The 23920-nt window shown below is 42.0% G+C and overlaps 1 protein-coding gene across 1 annotated transcript; it reads left to right on the plus strand.

The window, feature by feature from the left end:
• Positions 1 to 544: 544 nt before the first annotated feature.
• Positions 545 to 23920, plus strand: LOC115477712 (SERTA domain-containing protein 2-like). Its single transcript, XM_030214765.1, has 2 exons — positions 545 to 779; positions 22548 to 23920. The coding sequence occupies exons 1-2, from the start codon at positions 670 to 672 to the stop codon at positions 23392 to 23394; spliced, it is 957 nt and encodes a 318-aa protein (XP_030070625.1). The 5' UTR covers positions 545 to 669; the 3' UTR covers positions 23395 to 23920.

The raw sequence follows: 23920 nt of genomic DNA on the forward strand, positions 1-23920 counted from the left end.
AAATCAGAAGACCCAAGTCCTCTCAAAATATGGTTGCTGTTCTGTTTAGATCTACCCGAGGTCAATGAAATGTTAACAAACATGCTGCTTTCTACATGCTCCCTGGACCCTGGAAAGCTTGATTCTGAATTAAGGATGCACTCCTTAATTATTATTATTTTTTTAAACCGCAAAGCAGACGAGCATTCAAGAATCACCAACATCTGAAAAGTTACGATTACGAAACGACGACCAACACAACGCTGCACAATTAGAGTTATAAGCGCACGCGCCTTGACATAGTATCTCTCTCTCTTTTTTTTTTTTTTTTTGTTTCTTTCACTCTTTCTCTCTAATTGGCCACCGACTTGGAGTAGGCTGAGCATTTCAATCTACTGACCAATAGGTAAATGGTTGCTGGGCAGTGCGGCGCTCCGGCCTCCAATGAGCTCGCGTGCACCTGACGGGGGCCGTCAATCAGCTGAGCGTTTTTCGCGCAGTTTCTATTACTGGTGCTGCTGCCTTCCTTCTTGCCTTGTGTTCTGAACCGCTAGTAGCGGAAAAAGCGGAGGTTGGTAAGGGTGACGCCGTTTGGAGCTAAAGGCTATCATAAATGTCTGGCTACGGCGGAGACGGTTCTACAAGAAGTTGGAGAGCAGGTGACGGACAGCTGGGACAATGTGAGTGTGAATGTCTTTTTGGAACCAGAAGCGGAAGATGAAGATCATCAGCGGAGGAGGAGGGAGTGCACCCGTTCGGCTTTCGGCAGAGGATACGGTGAAAGCCTGCCCCAGGGCAAGGTGAGGAGGAGGAAGGCTACTGATTGGCTCTGTGCCGCCGACGTGCAGCAGGGATTCTTGAGGCTGTTTCTGCTGGAGGGTAGTGTGTGATAACGCGTAGTGCAAGTTTTGGCACGCGCTATAATTAGCCGTGGCGGTCCGAGCCTTGAAAGGTACCCGCTGAACGGCTGCCGGGGATGTTATGCTTCCTGTTGGGGGTAGGGGTTAGTGAGTGGGGTCATCTGGGGTTAGTTCCTTCCTCCACACACGTTCAACTAACGGCACACTTCCCAGCCTGTCTACGCTGAACCTGCGGTATCTGCACAGTTCCCGCCGGGAATGCCCTAGGCTTAGTCCACTTCTCAACCTGTGCGGATCTCTGCAGTAGTAGCACCTCAGACCTAGGCCCAACCGATGTTAAGCACCCTCGTTCTTATTAACCACATGCGCATAGTAGGTTTTTTTTTTTTTTTACATAAAATGATATAGCCCACACTACTTGTTCTGGGTGGATAACAGTAACAGCCTACTTATTTTCGGGTTACCTAAAGTTAGGTGTGCTTGCATGCATGCACAGTGGTGGTATGTAACACAGTGTAAATGCAAGAAGAGGGTGTTTGTGTGGGTGGGGCGTGGGTGGTTCATGGGTGGTTCCCACGTTTAAAGTAGCATAATTTATATGCTAAAGTGTTGTAGTTGAGTTTGTGCATTTAATGCCCACATTGACATGGCGTAAGTGGGTGCACCTGAATGTTAACATAAGAATAGCCATAGTGTGTCAGTCCAATGGTCCATCTAGCCCTGTAGCCTGTTTCCTGCAGAAACCCAAATAGTACCAACATTCTGTGCTACCAATCCTAGGGCAAGCAATGGCTTTCTGTGTGCCTGTCTCAGTAGCAGGCCATGGACTTTACCTCCAGGAGCTTGTTCAAATTTTTTTTTTAAAACCCAGATAAACTAACTGCTTTTAGTACATATTCCGGCAAAGAGTTCCAGAGCTTAACTATTTGTTGACTGAAAAAATACTTCTGATTTGTTTTAAAAGTATTTCCATGTAATTTTGAGTAAAAAAAATATTCACTTCTACTTGTTCTGTGCCACTCTGGGTTTTGTAGTCCTCAATCATATCTCTCCCCCCCCCCCCCCCCCCCCCCCCAGCTGTCTCTTATCTAGGCTGAAGGGTCCTAATAGCTTTAGCCTTTCCTTGTGTGAGAGGAATTCGTTCCCTTTATGATTTTGGCTGCTCTTCTTTGAACCCTTTTTAATTCTACTATATATATATATATATATATAGTAGAATATATAGTATATATAGTGTATATATATATATATACACTAGCTGTTAAGCCCGTAAAAACGGGCGAGTATTGCAGCCCTCCTCTCTTCCCTGGCCTCACCCCGTCCACCGATCCTCCCCCCGTATCCAGCAACCCTCCTCTTTCCCTTGGCCTCCCCCCTCCCCCCATGTCCAGCAACCCTCCTCGTCACCGCTCCCTCCCACCTCCGTGCCGGGTCCCCTGCACTGACCTGACAGCGCCTCTCATCTCTGTGTGAAAGCGGAGGTGAGAGGCGTTGTCAGGTCAGTGCTGGGGGCCCGATACGGAGGGGAGCGATGGGGGGGAGGGTGGAGATTGGTTCACGCGATGTTCGTTTCCAGGCAGTGTCGTCCGACAGTCCGACTCCGTTTCCCTCTCTGTTCTGCCCTCTGACGTCTTGACGCGAGGGCAGGACAGAGAGGGAAGTCTGTACTATGCATTTGCAGGTGACTACAACAATGCAGTTTTATAGATACTTCTATACCTTTTATAATGTAACTTCAAAGCTGTTTACAGTCAAGAAGATATATTTGGACATGAATTACAGTATCAAAAAGCAACAAAAGGTTTACAGTAAATCAGAGTACATGCTTTAAAGCTTTACGAAGAGATATAATTTGCTATAGTCAGTAGAGAAGCTGGGATTGAATTCCAGATCTTGGGACCTTGTAAAGAAAAAAATGTTCCCATGTTAATTTCAGCTTCTTTACTAGTCTTTACTAATCTAGATGAGGTTGCACCATGAAGCTATAGAGAGAGTATTTTTCGTCTTATTTACCATCACTTTCCTAATAATTCCTAGCATCCTGTTTTCTTTTTTGGCCACCACTACACACTGGGCAGAAGATTTCAGTGTATTATCTACAGTGACACTTAAATCTTTTTCTTGGGTGCTGACTCCCAAGATGGACCCTAGCATCAGGTAACTGATCTGGATTCTTCTTCACAATGTGCACCACTATGCATTTGTCCACATTAAATTTTGTTAAACACATCAGTGATGTACCTAGGGCAGAGGTAGGCAATTCCAGTCCTCGAGAGCCGCAGGTCAGGTTTTCAGGATATCCACAATGAATATGCAGAAGATAGATTTGCAAGCACTGCCTCCTTGGTATGCAAATCTATCTCCTGCATATTCATTGTGGATATCCTGAAAACCTGATCTGCCTGCGGCTCTCGAGGACCGGAGTTGCCTACCCCTGACCTAGGGTAGTTGACACCCGGGGCTGGTCATTTTGTAACCCCCCCCCCCCCCCCCCTCCAAAATCCAGTATTAGGCATACATAGTAACATAGTAGATGACGGCAGAAAAAAGACCTGCACGGTCCATCTAGTCTGCCCAACAAGATAAACTCATATGTGCTACTTTTGTGTTTTACCTTACCTTTGATTTGTATCTGCCATTTTCAGGGCACAGACCGTAGAAGTCTTGCCCAGCACTAGCCCTGCCTCCCAATCTCGGCTAAGCTTCTGAGGATCCATTCCTTCTGAACAGGATTCCTTTATGATTATCCATCGCATGCTTGAATTCTGCTACTGTTTTCATCTCCACCACCACTGAGAATACAAAACAAGACCTATGGAGCAATTCTACCATACCATACCATAAGCTGTAATTTCTACGAGTCATACAAGGAAAAGGAAAGCATCTTAAACACTACAGTGAGCACTAGAACATCAATTCACCTATTGTAAAATGAAACCAGACAGATTAGTACAGATCGTTGATCCTGCACAATCAATGCCAGCTGAAAGCCATGTCTTTTTCACAAACACAGATACACCCTAATCCACTATAGAATAAGTAATCATAAACTTTCTATGTAGACAAAAATTAAACTGAACCCCCAAGATGCCAGACTCTGCATACAATGCAACACCACAGAAACAGAAAATGTCCCCCTAGTAGTGTGCAAAATATAAAGACAGCAGATGTAAATTTGAAAAAACTAAACAAATACCAATCACCACTTTACAAATTAACAAATAGAAATAAAACAAATATAGAAAACCCATTTTATTGGACTAATACATTTAGCTTTCAGAGGCCAAAACCTCCTTCCTCAGGTCAATACAGTATAGTGCTGTTACTGTATCCTATCCTGACCTGAGGAAGGGGGTTTTATTCTCCGAAAGTTAGTCAAAATGTATTAAGATTAGTCCAATAAAAAGATCACCTTATTTTCATGTTCTATTTATAAACATTTATTAACACAGCTACAATACTACTTTATCCTAAAGCAAGAAAAGAAAAAATATATATATTTTATTTACAGTTTGTTAGGTTTCTGCTTTCCTCATCTTTTCACTGCCTCCCTTCCATCCAGCATCTGTCTTCGCTCTCTCCCTGCAATCCACCGTCTGCCCGCCCTCTTTCTTTCTCTCTCTCCCCCCCCCCCTTGCTTCAGCCCCAGCCACTTCTCCCTGTCCCCTTTTCAGCCCCCAGTTCCAGTACTAGCTCCCTTATCCCTCCTACACTCCTTTTCAGCCCCCAGTTCCAGTCCCCTTCATCCACCTGCCTTGCATTAGGGCCATCCTTTTCAGCTCCAGCCCCATTCTCTCACCTGCCCTTCTTTTCAGCCCCGGACCCATTCTCCCTCCTGCCCCATTCTCAGACCCCTGTTCCAACTCTCTTCTCCCATCTGAGCCCCCCCCCCCCCCCCCCCGACCCAGTCCCCACCTGCCTACCATCAGCTCCCTCGACAGACCTCTTCTCTCTGCCACCTAGCACCCTGCATTTATAAAATAATCTCTGAATCGGCGGCGTAGCGCCTCGCATCTGCGTGTAAAAGAAGCGGATCGCCTCGTCGGGCCTTCCCTCACTGTGTTCCACCCTCGCAGAAATGGGAAGTTACGTCAGACGGGGGTGGGACACAGGAAAGGCCCGACAAGGCGATCCGCTTCTTTTACACGCAGACGCGAGGCACTGTGCTGCCGATTCAAAGATTTAAAAAAAAAAAATTTTAATGCAGGGTGGCAGAGAGAAGAGGGCTATCGAGGGAGCTTGAGGGTAGGTAGGGACTGGGACTGTGGCGCCAGTGCGCTTTGTACACCACTGAAACACATTAAATGTTGATGTGTAAATGCCGATCGTTATTCTATAAAAGAATTTGGATGCCTAGGTGCCATTTTAGAACTAGTACTTAGGTGCCAAGATGCAGTGCACTAATTTCTTAGCATGCTCATGCTTTGGAAAGGCCAGTAGCTGGTGAACGCCCTTGCTTTTCATTCTCTGAGAGGGTTCTCACAGCTTCTTAGGCAGTCAGGTAACCTCCTTAGCACTGTTAGTTCTGCCATAAGCTTATTGAATAGGTTGAGGAAAGAGATGTAGAGCAAAAGTAATTTGGGATAGCTCAAATATAAGATGGAAACTATTTGGTAAAGACTTCATTTTGCAAGAATAAACATTGTGCTGTAAGTGCAATAGATGCTTTTTGACTCTGGTGGTGCTCTTCCATTGTAGAGCCGTATAAAGGTTCTCCCTTCATCTTTCCTTTTTTTTTCTCTTAACCATTGAATTTGTTCTAATTTTAAACTAGATCTACTGGAAGTTTCTAATGCACAGTTTTTCTTGTCATTTTCTGTAAGTCTCATTTTGAGGAGTAGTAGCTGTTTACTAATAATAATTAATGGTGTTAAGATAGCAGCACACTTGGGTAAATCTAGCCCTTCATTTATTGTAGGATCAATTGGGATGAAGGAAAAGCTGTGGCGGTTTTATTTTTCCCTTCCTCATCCCAGCAGTAAATATTGTTAAATCGGTTTTATTTCCTTAGCGTCCCTCCGGCCCGGCCCACAATGTGGCTGATGGTTGTGCACTCCTTCCAGTAGGTGGAGACTGAGAATTCTGACTATTGTTAGAGCTAATAAGAGCCCTGGTTAGCTAGAATGAGATTCAGTATTCTTAGTCTCCAGCAGGTGGAAGGAGGTGAGCCCTTCAGTCTCTTTCTAATTTTTCCCATTTGGCTTTAAAAAATTATTTATTTTTTTGATTTTGCTCACACCTTTTTCAGTAGTAGCTCAAGGTGAGTTACATTCAAGTACTCTGGATATTTTTCTGTCCCAGGAGGGCTCACAATATGTTTGTACCTGGGGCAATGGAGGGTTGTAGCTTGCCCAAGATCAGACGGAGCAGCAGTGGGATTTGAACCGGCCACCTTTGGATTGCAAGATCAGTGCTCTAACCACTGGGCCACTCCTCCACTCCTAATGTTCAGTACATTCTGTGATCTGGTGTTTCTCTTAAAATTGGAGGCTGATACCCATGAGGGTTTTCAGTAAACATGGTTGGCTGGGTCTCTGCCCCCATAAAATCCTCCCAAATGTTTGTTTGTGTTTCTATCTTAAGTTTGAATGACGTTTTCATTTGCACTGCCTCAGCCCCTTTGTGGGAAGAGTGTCCTGAGAGCCCGGAGAGACAGCCACATTGATTGTGAGTTAAAGCTGCTTTGATTGTCTTTTTTTTTTTTTTTTTTTTTTTGCAACTGTAGCTTTTTATTTGGTTTGCTGCTAGTTGACTCTTTCCTTGCTGGGAGAGTATCAGGGTGTGGGGGGGGGGGGCAAGTTTGCTGATCTTTGCTATGGCGAAGAAACAGAGAGAGGTCTGTTAAAGAAGGGTCATTTCAGTGGCTGGTGTTTGTAAGTTTTGCATGGTCAGACAGCTCCTGACCGGTTTTTCTGCCCCGTTGGTGGTTTCTTTTGTAAATGCTGCGGTTTCTTCTCTTACCGCTGCTGGAACTTGAATAGCGTTGGCTTCGGTGGGAAACGCTCCCATTTTAGAGAAACAAATTGCTGAGACAGAGAAGGCCGGCTTCTTTCACAGACTCATTGTTAGGGGTTTCTTTCCAGCTTTCTCATCGCCAACAGTACCTTCCTGAGGAGTGAATTCCTCCTGAATTTGTTTTGCAACTGTACTAAGCTTTTTCTTTTACTTAAAGCTGCTTCCTCTGCTCCATTTCCTTCTACTGCAGAGAGGATTTTAACTTGGTTTAATTGCCCAAGGGTTTCCTGGGACCTGGTGTATGACCCTGTGTCTGATTCAGACTCTGATACATCCCTTCTATAAGATAATTGTTTGAATGTTTCTGAGTTTTTTGGGGACACTGAATCCATGATTTTGGTTCCAGATGCACTTCTACCTGGAGAAGATCCTTCAGTAGTCAGATTCTATAACTACTGCTTAAGCAGTTTCATTCTACCTGTAGCAGCTGTAGATGCATGACTATTCATAACATTGGCATAGTGTGTTGATATTTCAGGAGATTACAGTAAGATACACAAATCAAAAAGATGTCATTCCATACTCTGGAATATAGTATCTCTAGCAGATATCGGAACAGGACCCTTCTCTTATTTACTTTGTCATTCTGAGGAAAAAAGGGTCCTTTAGTCCAATTTTTTAGTTTTCAAAGTGGGCAATTGAGCACTCAAGACCTCCTCTTACAGAAACTCTTGATTCCATCATAGTCACAATGCGTTCATGGGAGTTTCTAAGACCTCTGGACTTAACGGTGGTATATCTTCACATCCCAGTTCGTCCACTTCATCAGCGATTTCTTCTCTTTGTGGTCTTTCGCAAGCATTCAGTCTCCAGCTTTGCCTTTTGGTTCCTCGAGCATTCATGAAGTTCATGGTAGTAGTAGCAACAGCTCTCGGGTAAGAAGGTATTCTAGTTCACCATTTCCTGGACAATTGGTTGATAGATGCAAAGTATCTCCAGAAAAGGCTGCAAGTTACAACTCCAGTTGTCCAGTTTCTTCAGTCCCTCAGTTGGGTAGTAAACCCTCTTAAGAGTTGTTTGGAGCCCTCTCAGAGCCTCCTTATCTTGGAGTCTCCTTCGATTCTCTTCAGGGCCGAGTGTTTCTTCCATAGGACAGGATTGTCATTCTTCAAGGCCAGATTCTCTCCTCCTCAAACAGTCCGATCTTCAGATTTTTGATTGCATGATAGCAACGATAGAGGTAGTACCTTGGGCCAGAGCGTTCAGGAGACCTCTACAGATGTCCCGCTGACTGTGAAACTGCCTCTTGGGACTTTCGAAAGTGAGAGTCTCCTTTAGTGGCTTCAGACTCCAATTCTGAACAAGGGTGTTCTTTTGATGAGCCTCAGTGAATGCCAGTCTCGGGAGCTGAGGAACTCTCTGTTTGGGGCATCTTGCTCAGGGTCTCTGGTTCCCGACGGAAACACGCTGTTTGATCACTCTGGAAACATGGGCAATTCATTCTGTTCTGCTCTCTTTTCAACTTCTAGTGGAATCCAAATCTGCGCGGGTGCTCTCGGACAATGCGACGACAGTAGTCTGTCAATCGTTAAGGAGGGATGAAGAGTCGACCTTTACAATAAGAAGCAGCTCTTCTCATGGCCTGGGCAGAGCAGCATCTTTTGGATCTGTCGGCGTCTCACAGTTCAAGCTTCTACTACTAACCTACAAATGCACTCAATCTGCAGCCCCTCATTACCTCTCTACCCTCATATCCCCGTACGTTCCTACCCGTAACCTCCGCTCACAGGACAAATCCCTCCTATCAGTACCCTTCTCCACCACCGCCAACTCCAGACTCCGCCCCTTCTGCCTCGCCTCACCCTATGCTTGGAATAAACTACCCGAACCCATACGCCACGCGCCCTCCCTGCCTATCTTCAAATCCTTACTCAAAGCCCACCTCTTCACTGTAGCTTTCGGCACTTAACCACTTACCTCTATTCAGGAAACCTACACTCCCCCATTTGATTGACTGCTTACCTGTCCTTTAGATTGTAAGCTCTTTTGAGCAGGGACTGTCCTTCCTCGTTTAAATTGTACAGCGCTGCGTAACCCTAGTAGCACTTTAGAAATGTTAAGTAGTAGTAGTATGTAGCGGGGACAACAAATGTTCAACAAATTTCTGTCATCACAGGAGAGTGATTTCTCGAAGCACGTGCATTTCAAGTAGTTCTCCACCGTTGGGCTGTCCCTGTCATGGATTTCATGGCACCAAATCTGAATGGCACGGTTCCATTATTCTTCGGTCACAGGAAGGATCACAAAGTGGAGGTCATAGTTGCACCTCTTTTACGTTTATTTCCTCGGTGGCCTCTTATAGGCAGACTTATTCAAAGGATCAAGGTCCACAGCAGTCTTTAATCTTGATAGGATCGGCCTTGAAGGCCTCCGTATGCTGATTTTTTTACACCTTCTGGTGGACTCGCTGAAACTTCCGGAGTCTCCCGGCCTCCTTCAGGGACCACCAGTTCTTCCAGATCCGGCTTGATTTTGTCTTATGGCTTGGCTCTTGGAAGGGCGTGATTGTTTGAGGGGTCATTCTTCTAAAGTAATAGTCACAATGCTATATTCAGACTTGGTGCACTTTTGAGTTTTCCTGCCTCTCTCCTTTTTTTTGGAGTTTACTAAGGAGCAGGTGGCTTTTTGCGTCCCGTTCCTACATTCCTTCTGAAAGTCATTTCCAGATTTCATTTGAGGCATACGGTAGTTTTGCCGCTCATTGTGTTCGTCCTCTGGATCGGCAGTTCTGCGCAGTCTGCGTAAACAATGTCAAGAAGGTTCTGAAACACTATTTGCAATCTGAGCGGTTTAGATAATCAGATCATATTTTCTTATCGGGGAGGGGATCCTGCAAAGGGATTCCCACATCTAAATCCACCATTTCTAGGTGGCTTAAAGAGATGATTGTTTCTGCTTATCTTCTTCCAAGAAGCTAGTTCCGGAGGGACTGAAAGTCCATTATACCAGAGGACAGGCGATGTCATGAGCAGAGTAGTTTTGTTTTTGTTTGGTTTCTCCTTTGGATTTATGTCGGGCAGCGACATGGTCTTCCAGGCTGGATGTGCAGTGTTGCCAGGATGTGATTTTTGAGCCAGTGTTGTTACAACCAGATTGTTACGGTCGTTCCCTTAAATGTACTGCTCTCATGTCCCATCAGTCACATTCTGGGCCAGTCCAGAGGGACGCCAAGGAAAGAGAAATTAGATCTTACTTGCTAATTTTTCCCTTAGCCCCTCCGGACTGGCCCAGATCCCATCCTTACCAGTTCTTTAGGGAAGAGCTACTTTGTTTGACTTCGATTAAAATAAAATAAAATCAGCCAAAATAAGGCAATTGACCATAAAGTGAAGATCTACAGGTATTTTCCTGTATGCTCACAGTGGCTGTTTTGAGTCCTCCGGTTGCACAGCTTTTCTCCTTTCTATTCTGCTTTGTAAAGATAATACTGAATCCCACTCTAGCTAACCAGGGCTCTTATTGGCTCTCACAAGAGTCAGAATTCTCAGTCTCCATCTGCTGGAAGAAGTGCGCAACAATTGGTCATATTCTGGACCGGTCTGGAGGGACTAAAGGAAAGTAAATTAGCAGGTAAGATCTGATTTCTCCTTCTTTCCTTACCAAGCTTGTAAAGGGGAAAACTCACTAAAGTATGTGAAATTATAGGCATATATGTACATCAAAAATATTTTGGCTCTATGATGAATGGATCCAGTGACTGAAATGGCATCACTGTACCATTCCCTGCAGAAAACTTTAATTTGGTGTCTGGGCATGTGCTCCCTGGTTCTGCTGGGGGTGCTTCAGAGATGGTACAGTCATTTTGGAGAGGGAGCCCATAAAACAGTGGCTGGACTTCCTGAGGATTTTTTTGCCCCAACTCGGCTATTGCAGCGGGGATCAGGTATAAATGTAGAGAGAAATAGAAACAGAGAAAAATGTAGTTAGACAAAGATTATATAGCTATCCAGTTTGCCAGTCTATGCCATATACTCTCCCTATCATTCCTATAGAGATTCTATGTACTTGTCCCAAGCTTTCTTGAGTTCAGGTGCTCCACTTACACAAGGAGACCATTCTACAAATACACTACCCTTTTTGTGAAGAAGTATTTCCTTAGGCTACTTTTGAGTCTATCCTCTTTCATTTTTGTCTAATGCCCCTGCCTTGTTCCAGGGCTTCCATTCAGTTGAAAGACTCGCCTCCAGTGAATTTATGCTGAACGTAAGAGTGGCCATACTTACTTAGACCAATGGTCCATCTGTCCCAGTATACCATTTCCAAACAGTGGCCAAGGCAGGTCATGAGTACTTGCAGAAACCCAATTAACAACATTCCATGCTACCAATCCTGTGTCTGTCTCTATAGCAAACTATGAACTGTTCCTCCAGGAATATGTCCAAACCTTTTTTTAAAACCCAGATATGCTAACCACTGTTACTACATCCTCCGGCAAAGAGTTCCAGAGCTTAACTATTGGTTGAGTGAAAAAATATTTCCTCCTATTTGTATTAAAAGTATTTCCATATAACTTCTTGTGTCCCCTAGTCTTTGTACTTTTGGAACAAGTAAAAAATTGATTTACTTCTCATTCTACATCACTCAGGATTTTGTAGACATCAATCATATTTCCCCTCATCCGTCTTTTTCCAAGCTGAAGAGCTAACCTCTTTTTAGCCTTTCCTCATATGAGAGGGGTTCCGTCCCCTTTATCATTTTGGTTGCTCTTCTTTGAACCTTTTCTAATTCTGCAATATCTTTTTTTTTTTTTTTTTTTTTTTTTTTATACATTGACCAGAACTGAACGCAATACTCAAGGTGTGGTTGCACCTGGAACGATAGAGAGGCATTATAGTATTTTCGGTTTTATTATCCATCCATTTCCTAATAATTCCTAGCATCCTGTTTGCTTTTTTGGCCACTGCCACACACTGATCAGAAGATTTCAGCGTATTATTTACAGCGACACCTAGATCTTTTTCTTGAGTGCTGACCCCCAAGGTGGACCCTAGCATCTGGTAACTATGATTTGGCTTGTTCTTTCCAATGTGTATCACTTTGTATTTGTCCACATTTCTTCTGCCATTTAGTTGCCCAGTCTTCCAATTTCCTAAGGTCTTCCTGCAATATTTCACAGTCCACATGTGTTTTAAGAACCTTGAATAGTTTTGTATCCTCTGCAAAATTAATCGCATCACTCGTCCCAATTTCCATATCATTGCTAAATATGTTAAATAGCACCGGTCCCAGTACCGATCCCTGTGGCACTTCATTGTTCACTCTATTGAGAGAAATGTCCATTTAACCCTACCCTCTGTTTTCTGGCCAATAACCAACTCCTAATCCACACCAGAACCTTGCCTCCTATCCCATGACTTTAATTTTTTCAGGAGCCTCTCATGAGGAACTTTATCAAAAACTCTCTGAAAATCTAGATAGACTACATCAACCGGCTCACCTTTATCCACATGTTTATTCACGCCCTCAAAGAAATGAAGCAAATTGGTGAGGCAGATCTTCCCTTGGCTGAACCCTTGCAGACTGTGTCACATTAAACCATGTTTGTCTACATGTTCTGTAATTTTATTCTTTATAATTCTTTATAATAGTTTCCACTATTTTGCCTGGCACTGATAACAGGCTGGTATTACCAGTTTGTAATTTCCTGGTTCACCCCTAGAACCTTTTTTAAAAATGTGTGTCACATTGACCACCCTCCAATCTTCAGGTACTACGGACAATTATAACGACAGGTTACATATTACTAACTGCAGATCAGCAATTTCATGCTTGAGTTCTTTTGAGTACCCTTGGGTGTATGCCATCTGGTCCAGGTGATTTACTACTCTTTAATTTGTCAGTTTGGTTCAGTACATCTTCCAGGTTCATTGATGTTCAGTTGCTCTGCATCATCACCCTTGAAAACTCATTTCTGGTAAAGGCAGCTCTCTTACATTGTTCTTCCATAAAGACCGAAGCAAAGAATTAATTCAGTTTCTCTGCTTGTGCTCCCCGAGCGCCCCTTTTGTTCTTGCGTGATCTAACAGTCCCACCGATTCCCTCGCAGGCTTTCTGCTTCTGATATACCTGAAAAAGTTGTTACTGTGAGTTTTAGCCTCTGCAGCAAGTTTCTCTTCATGTTCTCTTTTAGCCTTCTTTATTAATGCTTTGCATCTGACTTGCCAGTGATTATGTTGCTTCTTGTTTTCATTTGGGTCCTTTTTCCATTCTTTGAAGGACAATCTTTTGGTTGAAATTGCCTCTTTTACTTCACCTTTTAACCATGCTGGCTGTCATTTTCTTTCCACCTTTGCAAATATATGGAATGCATCTGGTCTGGGCTTCCAAGATGGTATTTTTGAATAACGTCCACACTTGATTTAGTGTCTTAACCTTAGCAGCTGATCCTTTTAGTTTCTTCTTAACCATTTTCCTCATTTTAGGTCGCCCTTTCAAAAATTAAATGTAGTTACAGTAGATTTTCCTTTGCGAGTTCATCCCAGATAGTAGCTCAGACTTGATCATGTTATGGTCACTGTTTCCCAGGGGACCTAACACTGCCACATCTCGCACAATGTCCTGCACACCACAAAGGACCAGGTCCAAAATGACTCCCCATCTTGTCGGTTCCTGGACCAATTGCTCCTAGAAGCAGTCGTTTATTACTTCTAGAAATGTTATCTCCCTGGTACTCCCTAATTTAACATTTATCCAAAGAGTATTGGGGTAATTGAAATATTATAGCTTTGCCTAATTTGCCAGCTTTCCTAATCTCTGTAAACATTTCTTCATCTGTTCGTTTTGTCCCAGCGGACGGTAGTACAGCCTACAAGAATACTCCTTCCCTTCACACATGGACTTTCTATCCGTAATGATTCCACACTATCTGTTTCATATGGAATGTTTATTTTATTTGACTCAATTCCCTCTTTAACGTATAGCGCAACCCCTCTCCAGTTTGATCCTCTCCATCATTTCGATACAATTTGTACACTGTTAGTGCAGTGTCCCATTGATTGTCCACTTTCCACGAAGTCTGAGATGCCTATTATATCTGTACTAGTAAAAAAGGCCCGTTTCTGACACACATGAAACGGATGCTAGCAAGGTTTTCCTCGGAGTGTGTATGTTTGAGAGCGTGAATGTGCGAGTGTGTGTGTGAGAATGAGTGTGTGCAAGTGCATATGAGAGACTGTGAGAGAGAGAGAGTGTGTTTCACACAGTGTGTGTGAGAGAGACACAGACTCTCTGTGAGACTGAGTGTATGAGACCAAGAGAGTGTGTGAGTGACTGTGTGACACAGAGAGTGAATGTGATAGTGTGAGAGAGAGAAAGACATTGACTGTGAGAGAGAGTGTGTGTGTGTGACAGAGATGCCCCCCCCCCCCTCTCTCTCTGGTGTCTGAGCGTTACTGTGCAGGACGCTGAGCTCTGGCTGTGCTTCAAGGAACTGACCAATCCTATTTAATAGAATGCACCGCCAACATTCTGAAGCCGAAAAACCTCATGTGGTTGGTCACTTCTGCTTGTGACGAACCCGGAAGTACGTGATGTCAATTCAGGAGATGGATACAGAGAGCAGGAATGCTTTCTTCCTCATTGAGCCTGCAAATAGGTGGGAAAGTGTGGGATACAAATGCAATAAAGGCTTATGATGTAGCTTGTGTATTTGGATTTAGCTCACACCTTATATTAATAGTAGCTCAAGGTGAGTTAAATTCAGGTACACTAGGTATTTCCCTGTCCCTGGAGGGCTTACACTTTTGTACCCAAGGCAAATGTGGATTCACCTTTGCACAGATTCAGATTAAAAAGTGTTACAGTAACCGCTAATTTAGTGCCTCGTCCATGAACCAATATCCATTTTGGCGCTGTATTTACAACTTGGGAATTGAGTGAAGACCAGTAGATCCGTCCATACCCTATCTAAGCTAAGTAGTTTTAATATTTGTTTGTATATTGTTTGAATAGTTTGCTACTAGACGACAATATCTGGCTGGAGGAAGGGTGTGCAATGTGAGCAATGTGTGTATATGCTTCTCAATTCTTTGAGTCACAGTAACACACCAAAAACAACTGAGCACAAAATTATCTATTTAAATAGTGGTTATTTTTTTTTATTTTTTTTTTTACATTTTTTGTGTTTGCACAAATTTATATATTTTTAAGTATGTTTTGAATTATGGTTTCTAAATATATTCATCAATTACGTTAATAGAAACCGATCTACTTAGGATACCTAGTATTTGGACTATATAATTAAATTTTCCCTCAACCATTCTTCTAACCTTTTGGAGATCCCTTCTCATTGTTTCTACTCCCACCAGGGTATCCACTCTACTAGCTATCTTCGTGTCATCCACAAAAAGGCAAACCTTTTCCTTCCAACCCTCCAGCAATATCTCTCACAAATATATTAAACAGAATAGGCCCCAGCACCGACCCCTGAGGAACTCCACTACTCACCTTCCTATCCGAGCGGCTTCCATTTACCACCACCCTCCGCCACCTGTCGGTCAACCAGTTACCTATCCAGTTCACCACTTTCAGTCCCAAGTTCAGCCCTTTCAGTTTAATTACTTTTTTTATTTATTTTATTTTTATGGATTTACATATATTTCAAGGAGTTACACTTGACTAGAAAATGTTAAAATAAAAAAAAAAACATTAAATAGGAAAAAAGGAAAACTATTTCACTTATTCAACACTCAAGTCCACTTTAAATGGGGAGATATTCATCACACTGGAGGCAAATAAAAGGAAAAAAATATCTATAAGATTTCTGCATCTAGGTGAGAGTGGACATACTTTACATTATTTAGTTCCTTATGTTCTCTTAGAGGTTACAAATGTTGTTAAATGAGATGGATCCATGAAAACAAACTTTTGTGTATTGTAAATTACAATGCATTTACAAGGAAATCTAAGATAAAATGTGCCTCCCAGGCGCAAAACTTCTGGTTTCAATAACAAAAATTGGTTGCGTTTCTTTTGTCTCCTTCGCGACATCAGGAAATACATATACCTTAAGTCCCAAAAACAATTTGTCCTTACATTTTTTTTTTTAATTTATTTGTAATTTTAATGAATTTTACAAGATACACTTGTACAGAAAAGGAGTATTACCATACCATACAAGAAAATATTTTATAAAGAAAATCTATTAAATGATAATTACTGCTAAAGTCCACAATTGTAGGCAAGGCACAATTCAAAAATTGGTTAACATAGGAAAAAATGAGTAGAACATGTTCCCACTTATCCTATCACGGAGTAGATACTAATGGAGGAAGCACAAGAGAGTTTACGGCTGGCTCTTGTCTGGAGTCCAGGAATTTTGCTAACTGATCACTCTCAAAGAAAACATATTTAATTGATTGAAATTTAACACATTTGCAAGGAAAATTTAAGCCAGAAAATTCCCCCCTGTGACAATACACGATCACGAAGTTTCAAAAAAGACTGACGTCTTTTCTGAGTTTGTCTAGCAATATCAAAATACTTTGACTTTGCAATTCAGAAAGACTTCATGTCTATGTTTAAAGAAAGTTTTCAAGATCCAGTCCCGATCCGGCTGTAGAACAAAGTCTATAATTAATGTAGCAGGTTGTACTCCACATAGTTCATCTTCAATTATTTGTGATAAATTCAAATTTAGCTCCTCAAATGGGGTTTCCATAGATGGTATTATGTGCTCACTTGGTTTCTTAACATAGGGAGCCAAATAATAAATCCTTGCTACAGGTGGAAACAATTGTTCAGTAATTTTTAATACTTCAGAAAGATATCTTTTGAATGTTATTAAAGGAGCCACTGCTGGAACTTTAGGAAAATTTATAAATCTCAATGTTTTCATCCTTTGTAAATTTTCTAAAGTTTCTATTTTCCTCTGTAAGTATACATTTTCTTTTATTAAAGTTATTTGACTCTCTTTAATTTGATTTGTTTCAAGTATAATTGTTTGTTCAAAAGTTTTAGATTGGTCCAACTGTTTTTCCAAGTCTGCTGTTTTAGATTGGTCCAACTGTTTTTCCAAGTCTGCTGTTTTAGCTTGATTTGATTGAATAACTTTAACTATTGGAGATAGTTTCTGGGTTAAAGAATCTTCTAAACATTCCAAAGCATCCCAAATTTTTTCTAGGGTTATTTTCTCCGGTTTTTTAGGAAATAATTTCAATGTTACCTCTTCCTGAGCTCCTTTCTTAGAGCCAGTCTTGCTCTCTTGTGATTCAGCTCCTGCTCCTTCGGTATTCTCAGCAGTAACCACCAGCACTGCTGCACTCGGCGTTCTGCTAGCAGAGTCTGCCCCTGCTCCCAGATCAGACATCTCCTCGGGTCTAGTCAATCCAGGGCTCTGGTCTGCCAGCATTGCCGGCATCGAAGGAGGACTCCGTTCCTCTGGGCTCAGAGTGGTCTCTCCCTCAGGCAGGTAGGTCGGTTCTCCTCTCATCGATCCCTCCTGCAGCAAGGGTTGTTGCCCAGTCAATTCTACTCTGGGAACAGTGAAACGGTCCATCGGTCCCAATTCCTGTCTTGCAGAGGGAGCAGGGTAAGCCCTCTGTTTGCCCCGTCTCTTGGGCATGGAAATATATTTTTTAAGGAAAAAAAAAACAGCAAGAGGGAGTTGGGTGAGGAGCTGTTTCACACACGTCCTATTCAGACGCCATCTTGCCTCACACTCTTTGTCCTTACATTTAAAAAACATCCGAAGTAGCCATTGTTTGGCAATAATGCCATCGTAGCTACAAGAGTTGCTACGATAGCTTGTTCTATGTCTGATGCTTCGAGGAAATTAGTAACATCTAATGATATTTCTTGTTGTTGTGGCGATGGATTGCGTTGTTTCTGAGGTACATAATAAACTTGAGTAAAAGGTGGTAGGTTACTCTCTGGAATCTCAAGAACTTCTTTAAGGTACCGTTTTAACATTTCTATCGTACTTATCTTTACTCTTGGAAAGGTTTTTGGAAATCTTAAATTATATCTTTTCATATAGTTATCATATATTTTCACTTTGCTCCTTAGGTTTGATATATCTTTCACCAGAGTGGTTTGAATATTACCAAAATTTACAATTTTTCCTTCCATAACATCAATCCTCTCAGAGCATGCTCTTATATCAGTTTCATTTTTCTCAACTTTACTTTCAATTTCATTAACTTTTGGGGTTAATGTAATTGTTTGATAAATGTTGTGCCATTTGAGCCACCAAGTCCCACAAATTGTCTAAAGTTACCTTTGACGGTTTCTCTAAAGTCCAGGGAGGCAAATTTAGTATTTGTTTCCTTCTCAGTTTCTGTTCCTCATTGACCTGCAGTCGATTCCCTCGGAGTACTTCAGGAGATACTAATCGTTCTGCTTGGCTTGAGTCTAGTTCAGGCCCAATCTTTGGAGCTTGCGTGCTCGTTCCTTCGGAGGGGGAGCTCGTCTGTGTCGGCTGCGGGGGCGGAGCTCTCATGTCGGGGCTCAGTCACATCTAGTCCTGGGAACGCCGAGCTCTCCTCCATTCTGCTGACATTCCCTAAGGAACCGCTCCCGACCGTTCCATCATGTCCAGAAGTCCTAAAAAAAAACCTGTAGGTACTAGGGCCGGCGTTGGGGAAGCTTGGACTGCTGACTTGCCCCTTCTCTTCGGCATTTGGTTTCTCAGGAAATGAGGTCTGCAGCTCACCTAGGTGCTTGCCGCCATCTTGAAATCTCTTGATGACCCCTTTCAGTTTATTTACAAGTCTTCTGTGGGGGACCATATCTCAAAGGCTTTGTTGAAATCCAAGTAGATTACATCTAGCGCATGTCCTTCATCCAGTTCTTTGGTCACCCAGTCAAAGAACTCAATAAGATTTGTTTGGCAGGATTTTCCTTTGGTAAAGCCATGTTGCCTCAGGTCCTGTAAGAAAGTTACTATCCTTTTCTTTCAACAGTGACTCTTATTTTTCCTTCCACCGACGTGAGACTTACCAGTCTGTAGTTCCCCACTTCTTCCTTGTCTTCACTTTTGTAATTTGCAAGAAGTCTTTATTGTCAAGTGAAACATATCATAAAATACATTGCACAAACAACTAGAAAGTACTGTTCTGTGACTAGTACAAATAATCTTCTAATATTTCCTATATTATAATAATCAATGGTTTCAACTTTCAAATATTAACATCACCGAACTTCAAAATTTTTATTGATTTTTTTTTTTCATTTTTAACAATTCCCCCCCCCCCCCCCCCCACCCACCCTTGTCTCCACTTTTGTGAAGAGGGACCACATCCCTTTGTTTCCAATCCCGTGGAACCTCTCCCGTCTCTAAAGATCTATTAAATCAATTTTTAAGAGGTCCCGTCAGGACCTCCCTGAGCTCCCTCAGTATCCTGGGATGTATCCCATCTGGCCCCATAGCTTTGTCCACCTTCAGATTCTCCAGCTAAAAACTCTTCTATAAACGGCGCAGTATCCACTCCATTCCCAGATATTCCTTTGGCAGCCAAACGTGGTCCTTCACCAGGATTTTCTTCCATGAACACAGAAGAGAAGTAATTGTTTAGCACGTTTGATTTATCCTCCTCACTCTACACATAGCCTTCAGTGGTCAAAGCTAAAGGCTTCTGTAAATATGGCGACTGATCATGAGCGGAAGAAAAAATGGCTAAAGATGTTGAGAGGTGACAACCTTTTTCAGATATATTGGAGAAAGAAGAAAATATAGGAATGAAGGCTTCTTCTATGCCTTCCCATGCCCAACAGCTCCTTCAGGTATTCCCCCATTTTATCAAAATCAATACTTCTGAAATCCAGTACTTTGAGTTTTGTGCGTCCTCTGTCCGCCTTTGCCCTTATATTGAACCATATTGTGCGATCACTATTACATAGCTGGGCACCCACCCGGATATTGGAAACACTTCCTCCATTCGTTAGCACTAAATCCAGTATCTACTCTTCCCTCGTGGGTTCCGTCACCATTTGTCTGAGCAAGGCACTTTGACAGGTGTCCACAATCTCCCTACTTCTTTCCGATTCTGCAGACTTGATGTTCCAATCCACATCAGTCAAGTTGAAATCTCCCAACAGTAGCACCTCCCCTTTCATACCAATCTTTTGAATATCTTCTATCAGATCCTTGTTTAGCTTCTCCATTTGTGCCAGAGGTCTGTAGATGGAACCTGTATCCACACGGGGGTTATCTTTTCAGGTCGATCCATAAAGCTTCTTTTCCCCACATTCCCCGCATTTCATCCGATCTGATATTGTCTCTCTCATACAGCGCCACTCCTCTACCTCTTCGGTCCTCTATCTTTCCTAAAAAGATTATAGCCTGGTATATAGTCACATCCCATTCGTGGGAATCATTGAACCATATCTCTGTAATAGCAGCAACATCCAAGTTTTCTTCAAACATTAGGGCTTCCAAGTCTTTGAACCTTTTTACCTAGACTATGAGCATTTGTGCTCATTGTTTTCCATGTGCTTAGTGAGCTTTGGTGATTTTCTATATTTAGATGACCTTGCCCGCTGCCATCATGTGTATTCTGGGGGTGACTTTCTGAATTCCCTTGTTTCCTTTTGTCACCCCTGCCTTCTAGTTTAAATGTCTAGAAACAGTCTGAAATTTTCCCCCATCACAGAAAGATGTAGCCCATCATTATAGTACAGCCTGTTATTCCTTCACGTATTACCCCATGCTCCTATGTATCTAAAACCTTCTTTACACCAAGACTCAAGCCACTTATTGAATTCCACTGTTTTGCATAGTCTTTCCTTTCCTTTCCCCCCCACTTGGGAATTACTACAGAAAAAGCCACAGTCAGAACCAAAGATTTCAGTCCCTCCCCAAGCTTCTGGAACGCTCTCTGTGCTGTAAACTTGCTGTTGGCCAGGTCATTTGTCCTCAGTTATATCTTGAGTTCTTCAGCTGAACACTTGTCTTAGCAGTGTTTTTTTCTGCTCTTTGTTAGGATGTATCCTTAGACTTTTACTGTGAGGAGAATTTCCTGTCTCCCTTTTTCTTAAGTGGAATTGGTTTTTTTTAACCACCCGGGTTTTCTCCCTCATGTGGAGTTTTTATGGGTGTTCCTTTTTTCTTCTCTTCCATGTCTAACTAGAACCTATGATATTACCTTGTTCCTTTTGAAGAGTAGTGGATTTCTTGGTGCCTTTGGTACTTTCCCTACTGGGAAGTTTAAGGTTCTGTTTGCTAAGTAGTTCTGCACTAGTTTGTTTGAAATTTGTGGGACGGAGTGGGAAATTCAACTCGCAGCACAATAGGTTCAATCCCGCATTTTGATTTATATTGATCCTGAAGATAGTGCCGTCTTTTCACATTAGTTAGTTGGTGAAACTCCCTTTTGCAGAGAAGACTATGGAGATTGGTATTCGAGACTCTTGGATGTGAGGCACGTACTTTGGTATTTGGAGGTTACCAATGAATTCAGTAGATTGGACAAGCTTTGTCCTGTTCAGCAAACAGAAGCAGGGCCTGGTGGCATCTAAGCCCAGTATTGCCGGATGGTTGAAGATGACCATCTGGTTGTCATATTTGACCCAGTTCATGTCGACTTCTTGGGCTGAGTCGCAATTGATTTTCACCAGAAGATATCAAAGGCTGTGATTTGGTTGACCTTCCATACATTTTGAGAGGCATTCGAGTGGGTGTTGCACCTCGTTCCAAAGCAGTATTTGAATCTTGCGTGCTGCAGGTGAGAGTACCTGAGTCCCACCCATAGTGGGATTGCTTTTGGCCATCCCACAGGTTCTGGTATAGTGGGAAGAACTCTATGGAAGGAGAAATTATTACCTGATAAATTTTCTTTCTATTAATCCTTCATATTTTTCCAGTAGCCCTCCTGGCTGTTTTCTTTGACTTCTAGGAAGTAGAGTTGGAATATGCCTGCTGTGAGTCGTCTCCTTGGTTCCTTCTCTCTTGGATTCGTATTGAGGAGGTCCATGCAGGGGGGGGGGGGGGGCTGTTTTGTATTTGTAATTGTTCTTATGTTCAAATGATGGTTGTTATTCAAGGTGTATATATCCACACCTTGATTCAGTGTTTTCTATTTCCACCTGCTAGTTGATGGGCATAACTACCCACAGGTTCTGGAATAGTTTGGAGGACTAATGGAAAGAAAATGATCCGATAAGTTGTTTCTCCTTGGTGTTAAAAAAATTTTTTAAAAATGCACAAATGTTCAAATTTTGTCTACAAAACAGCACTTCTTTATAATGTGTTCTTGGGTGGAGTGTGGGCAAAGTTGCAAAGTACATGTGTTTTTAATAAAATGTGCTGTTGTACAGACTGAAACTGCAGTCGTATTTATATGTGCATACAATCTAACCAATTTCTATTGGTTTAGCTCCTAGTATCTTACACACCTTCTTATTACTTGCCTATTCTATAAAATAGGCACCATCTTACCCTTTTAAGCTAGGCAACCTATTGTGAAGTTAACCTTGCAAAGCTATTTTTTGGGAAGCTAATGGTGGGGTAGGAGGAATGCTGGATGCAGTGTTTTGTTAACATTAAATTGGTAAATTGATGTGTTGTTGAATTTACTTGGTGTACCTGTTTTAAAAAGATCTAATTTAGAACAATCATTTACTCTTGCTGTAACAATTCTTTGATCTGAAAATGAGTAGTAAATATACCTGTTTCAGGTTTCTGCTTTTGAATTCTATTTTAGCAAACTGTCCTTAAGATGTTGGTTTTTTTTTTTTTTTTCCCTCTTTTTCCTACAGATTTGTGGTGGGTAGAGGGCTCAAACGCAAGCTGAGCGAATGTGAGGAGAGCATGGCAGATCTTTTTAGTGCCTTTGATACCAGTCGAAATCTGCCATATGCACTCCAGAGGCAATTGGTGCTGAATATGTGCCTCAGTAAGTTACAGAGCTATAAAATGCTGGTGGAACCTAATCTTCACCAGTCTGTTCTCATAGCCAATACAGTAAGACAAATTCAAGAGGAAATGAGGCAAGAGACCAGCCAGCAGGCAACGAATGTGTGCAATACCGTTACCTCCAGTGTCTACAATTGCACAGGAATTGATTTAACTGGAATTTCTTTACATTTGTCTTCAGGGTTAAATAACCCAGAGTCCCATGCTTGTGGCTCTTGTTCTGTAGAAACCCCAATAGAAAACAGTCTAATGATGGTATCAGATGATGACATGTCGTCTGCCATTTCATCTATTCTTAAAGATTTGGACTTCATGGAGGACATCAACCCATCTCCGTGTTTATCCTCTGCTGGAGATGATCAACCAAAGGCTCTGGAAAGCACAGGGTTAAAACTAGAAAATGACAAACTTGAACCAAAAGCAGAATGTGTGTTTGGTTCCTTTGAAATTTCAAACTCAACCAGTTACTTGAAAGATCTGGCTATTGATGACATATTTGAAGATATTGACACATCTATGTATGATTCAGACTTATATTTCCCGCCTTTTCTGCCACCCAAGCCACCATTGGCCAGTTCAGAAGAGATGCTGAAGGCCTTCCCATCATGCAATTCTTCATCAGCAAATAGTATCTGTAGAACAGATCTGAGTGATTTGGATCATATCATGGAAATTCTTGTTGGGTCCTGATACTGTTTTTTCACTATAAACTTAATCTCAGTTTGACTGAGACCGCATTGGTAATTTTGTTTTTAAATGACATAAGAGCTGCTATTACATTTACACCTGGTCAAGTTTCAACCACTTGAATATAACTTCAAGCTACCAACTCTGTTTTTACACATACAAAAAGTGCATTTGTACAGTACATAAATTAACCAGGCCTATCTAAAAATTACAAAAATATTTATTATGATTACATGAACTTCAAACTCTAGAGGATGTGTAGCAGTATTGATGTGCATGTATACCAGTAAACAATCTTTATGCAGTTCTAAGTGCTATAGAACAATTAGCACATCTTACATATAAATTTTGTATATACATTTTTCAGATATATAAATTTGAAGTAATACAGGGGAGCCTTGAGCTGTATCAGAGCTGAATATTTTTGGCGGCTCAGCAACCCCAAGCACACATACAGCATTATATTGGCAATTCTTTTACATTTTCTACAGTATTCAAACTTTTTATAAATTTTAGTGTGTTTCGTTTT

This window comes from Microcaecilia unicolor, chromosome 9 (assembly GCF_901765095.1).
Source record: "Microcaecilia unicolor chromosome 9, aMicUni1.1, whole genome shotgun sequence".
Classification (NCBI taxonomy): domain Eukaryota; kingdom Metazoa; phylum Chordata; class Amphibia; order Gymnophiona; family Siphonopidae; genus Microcaecilia; species Microcaecilia unicolor.

Coding starts and splice junctions, on each gene's coding strand:
- LOC115477712 (XM_030214765.1), top strand. CDS start 670: ATGTCTTTTTGGAACCAGAAGCGGAAGATGAAGATCATCAGCGGAGGA. Junction 780..22,547: donor AAAGCCTGCCCCAGGGCAAG/GTGAGGAGGAGG, acceptor TTTTTCCTACAG/ATTTGTGGTGGGTAGAGGGC.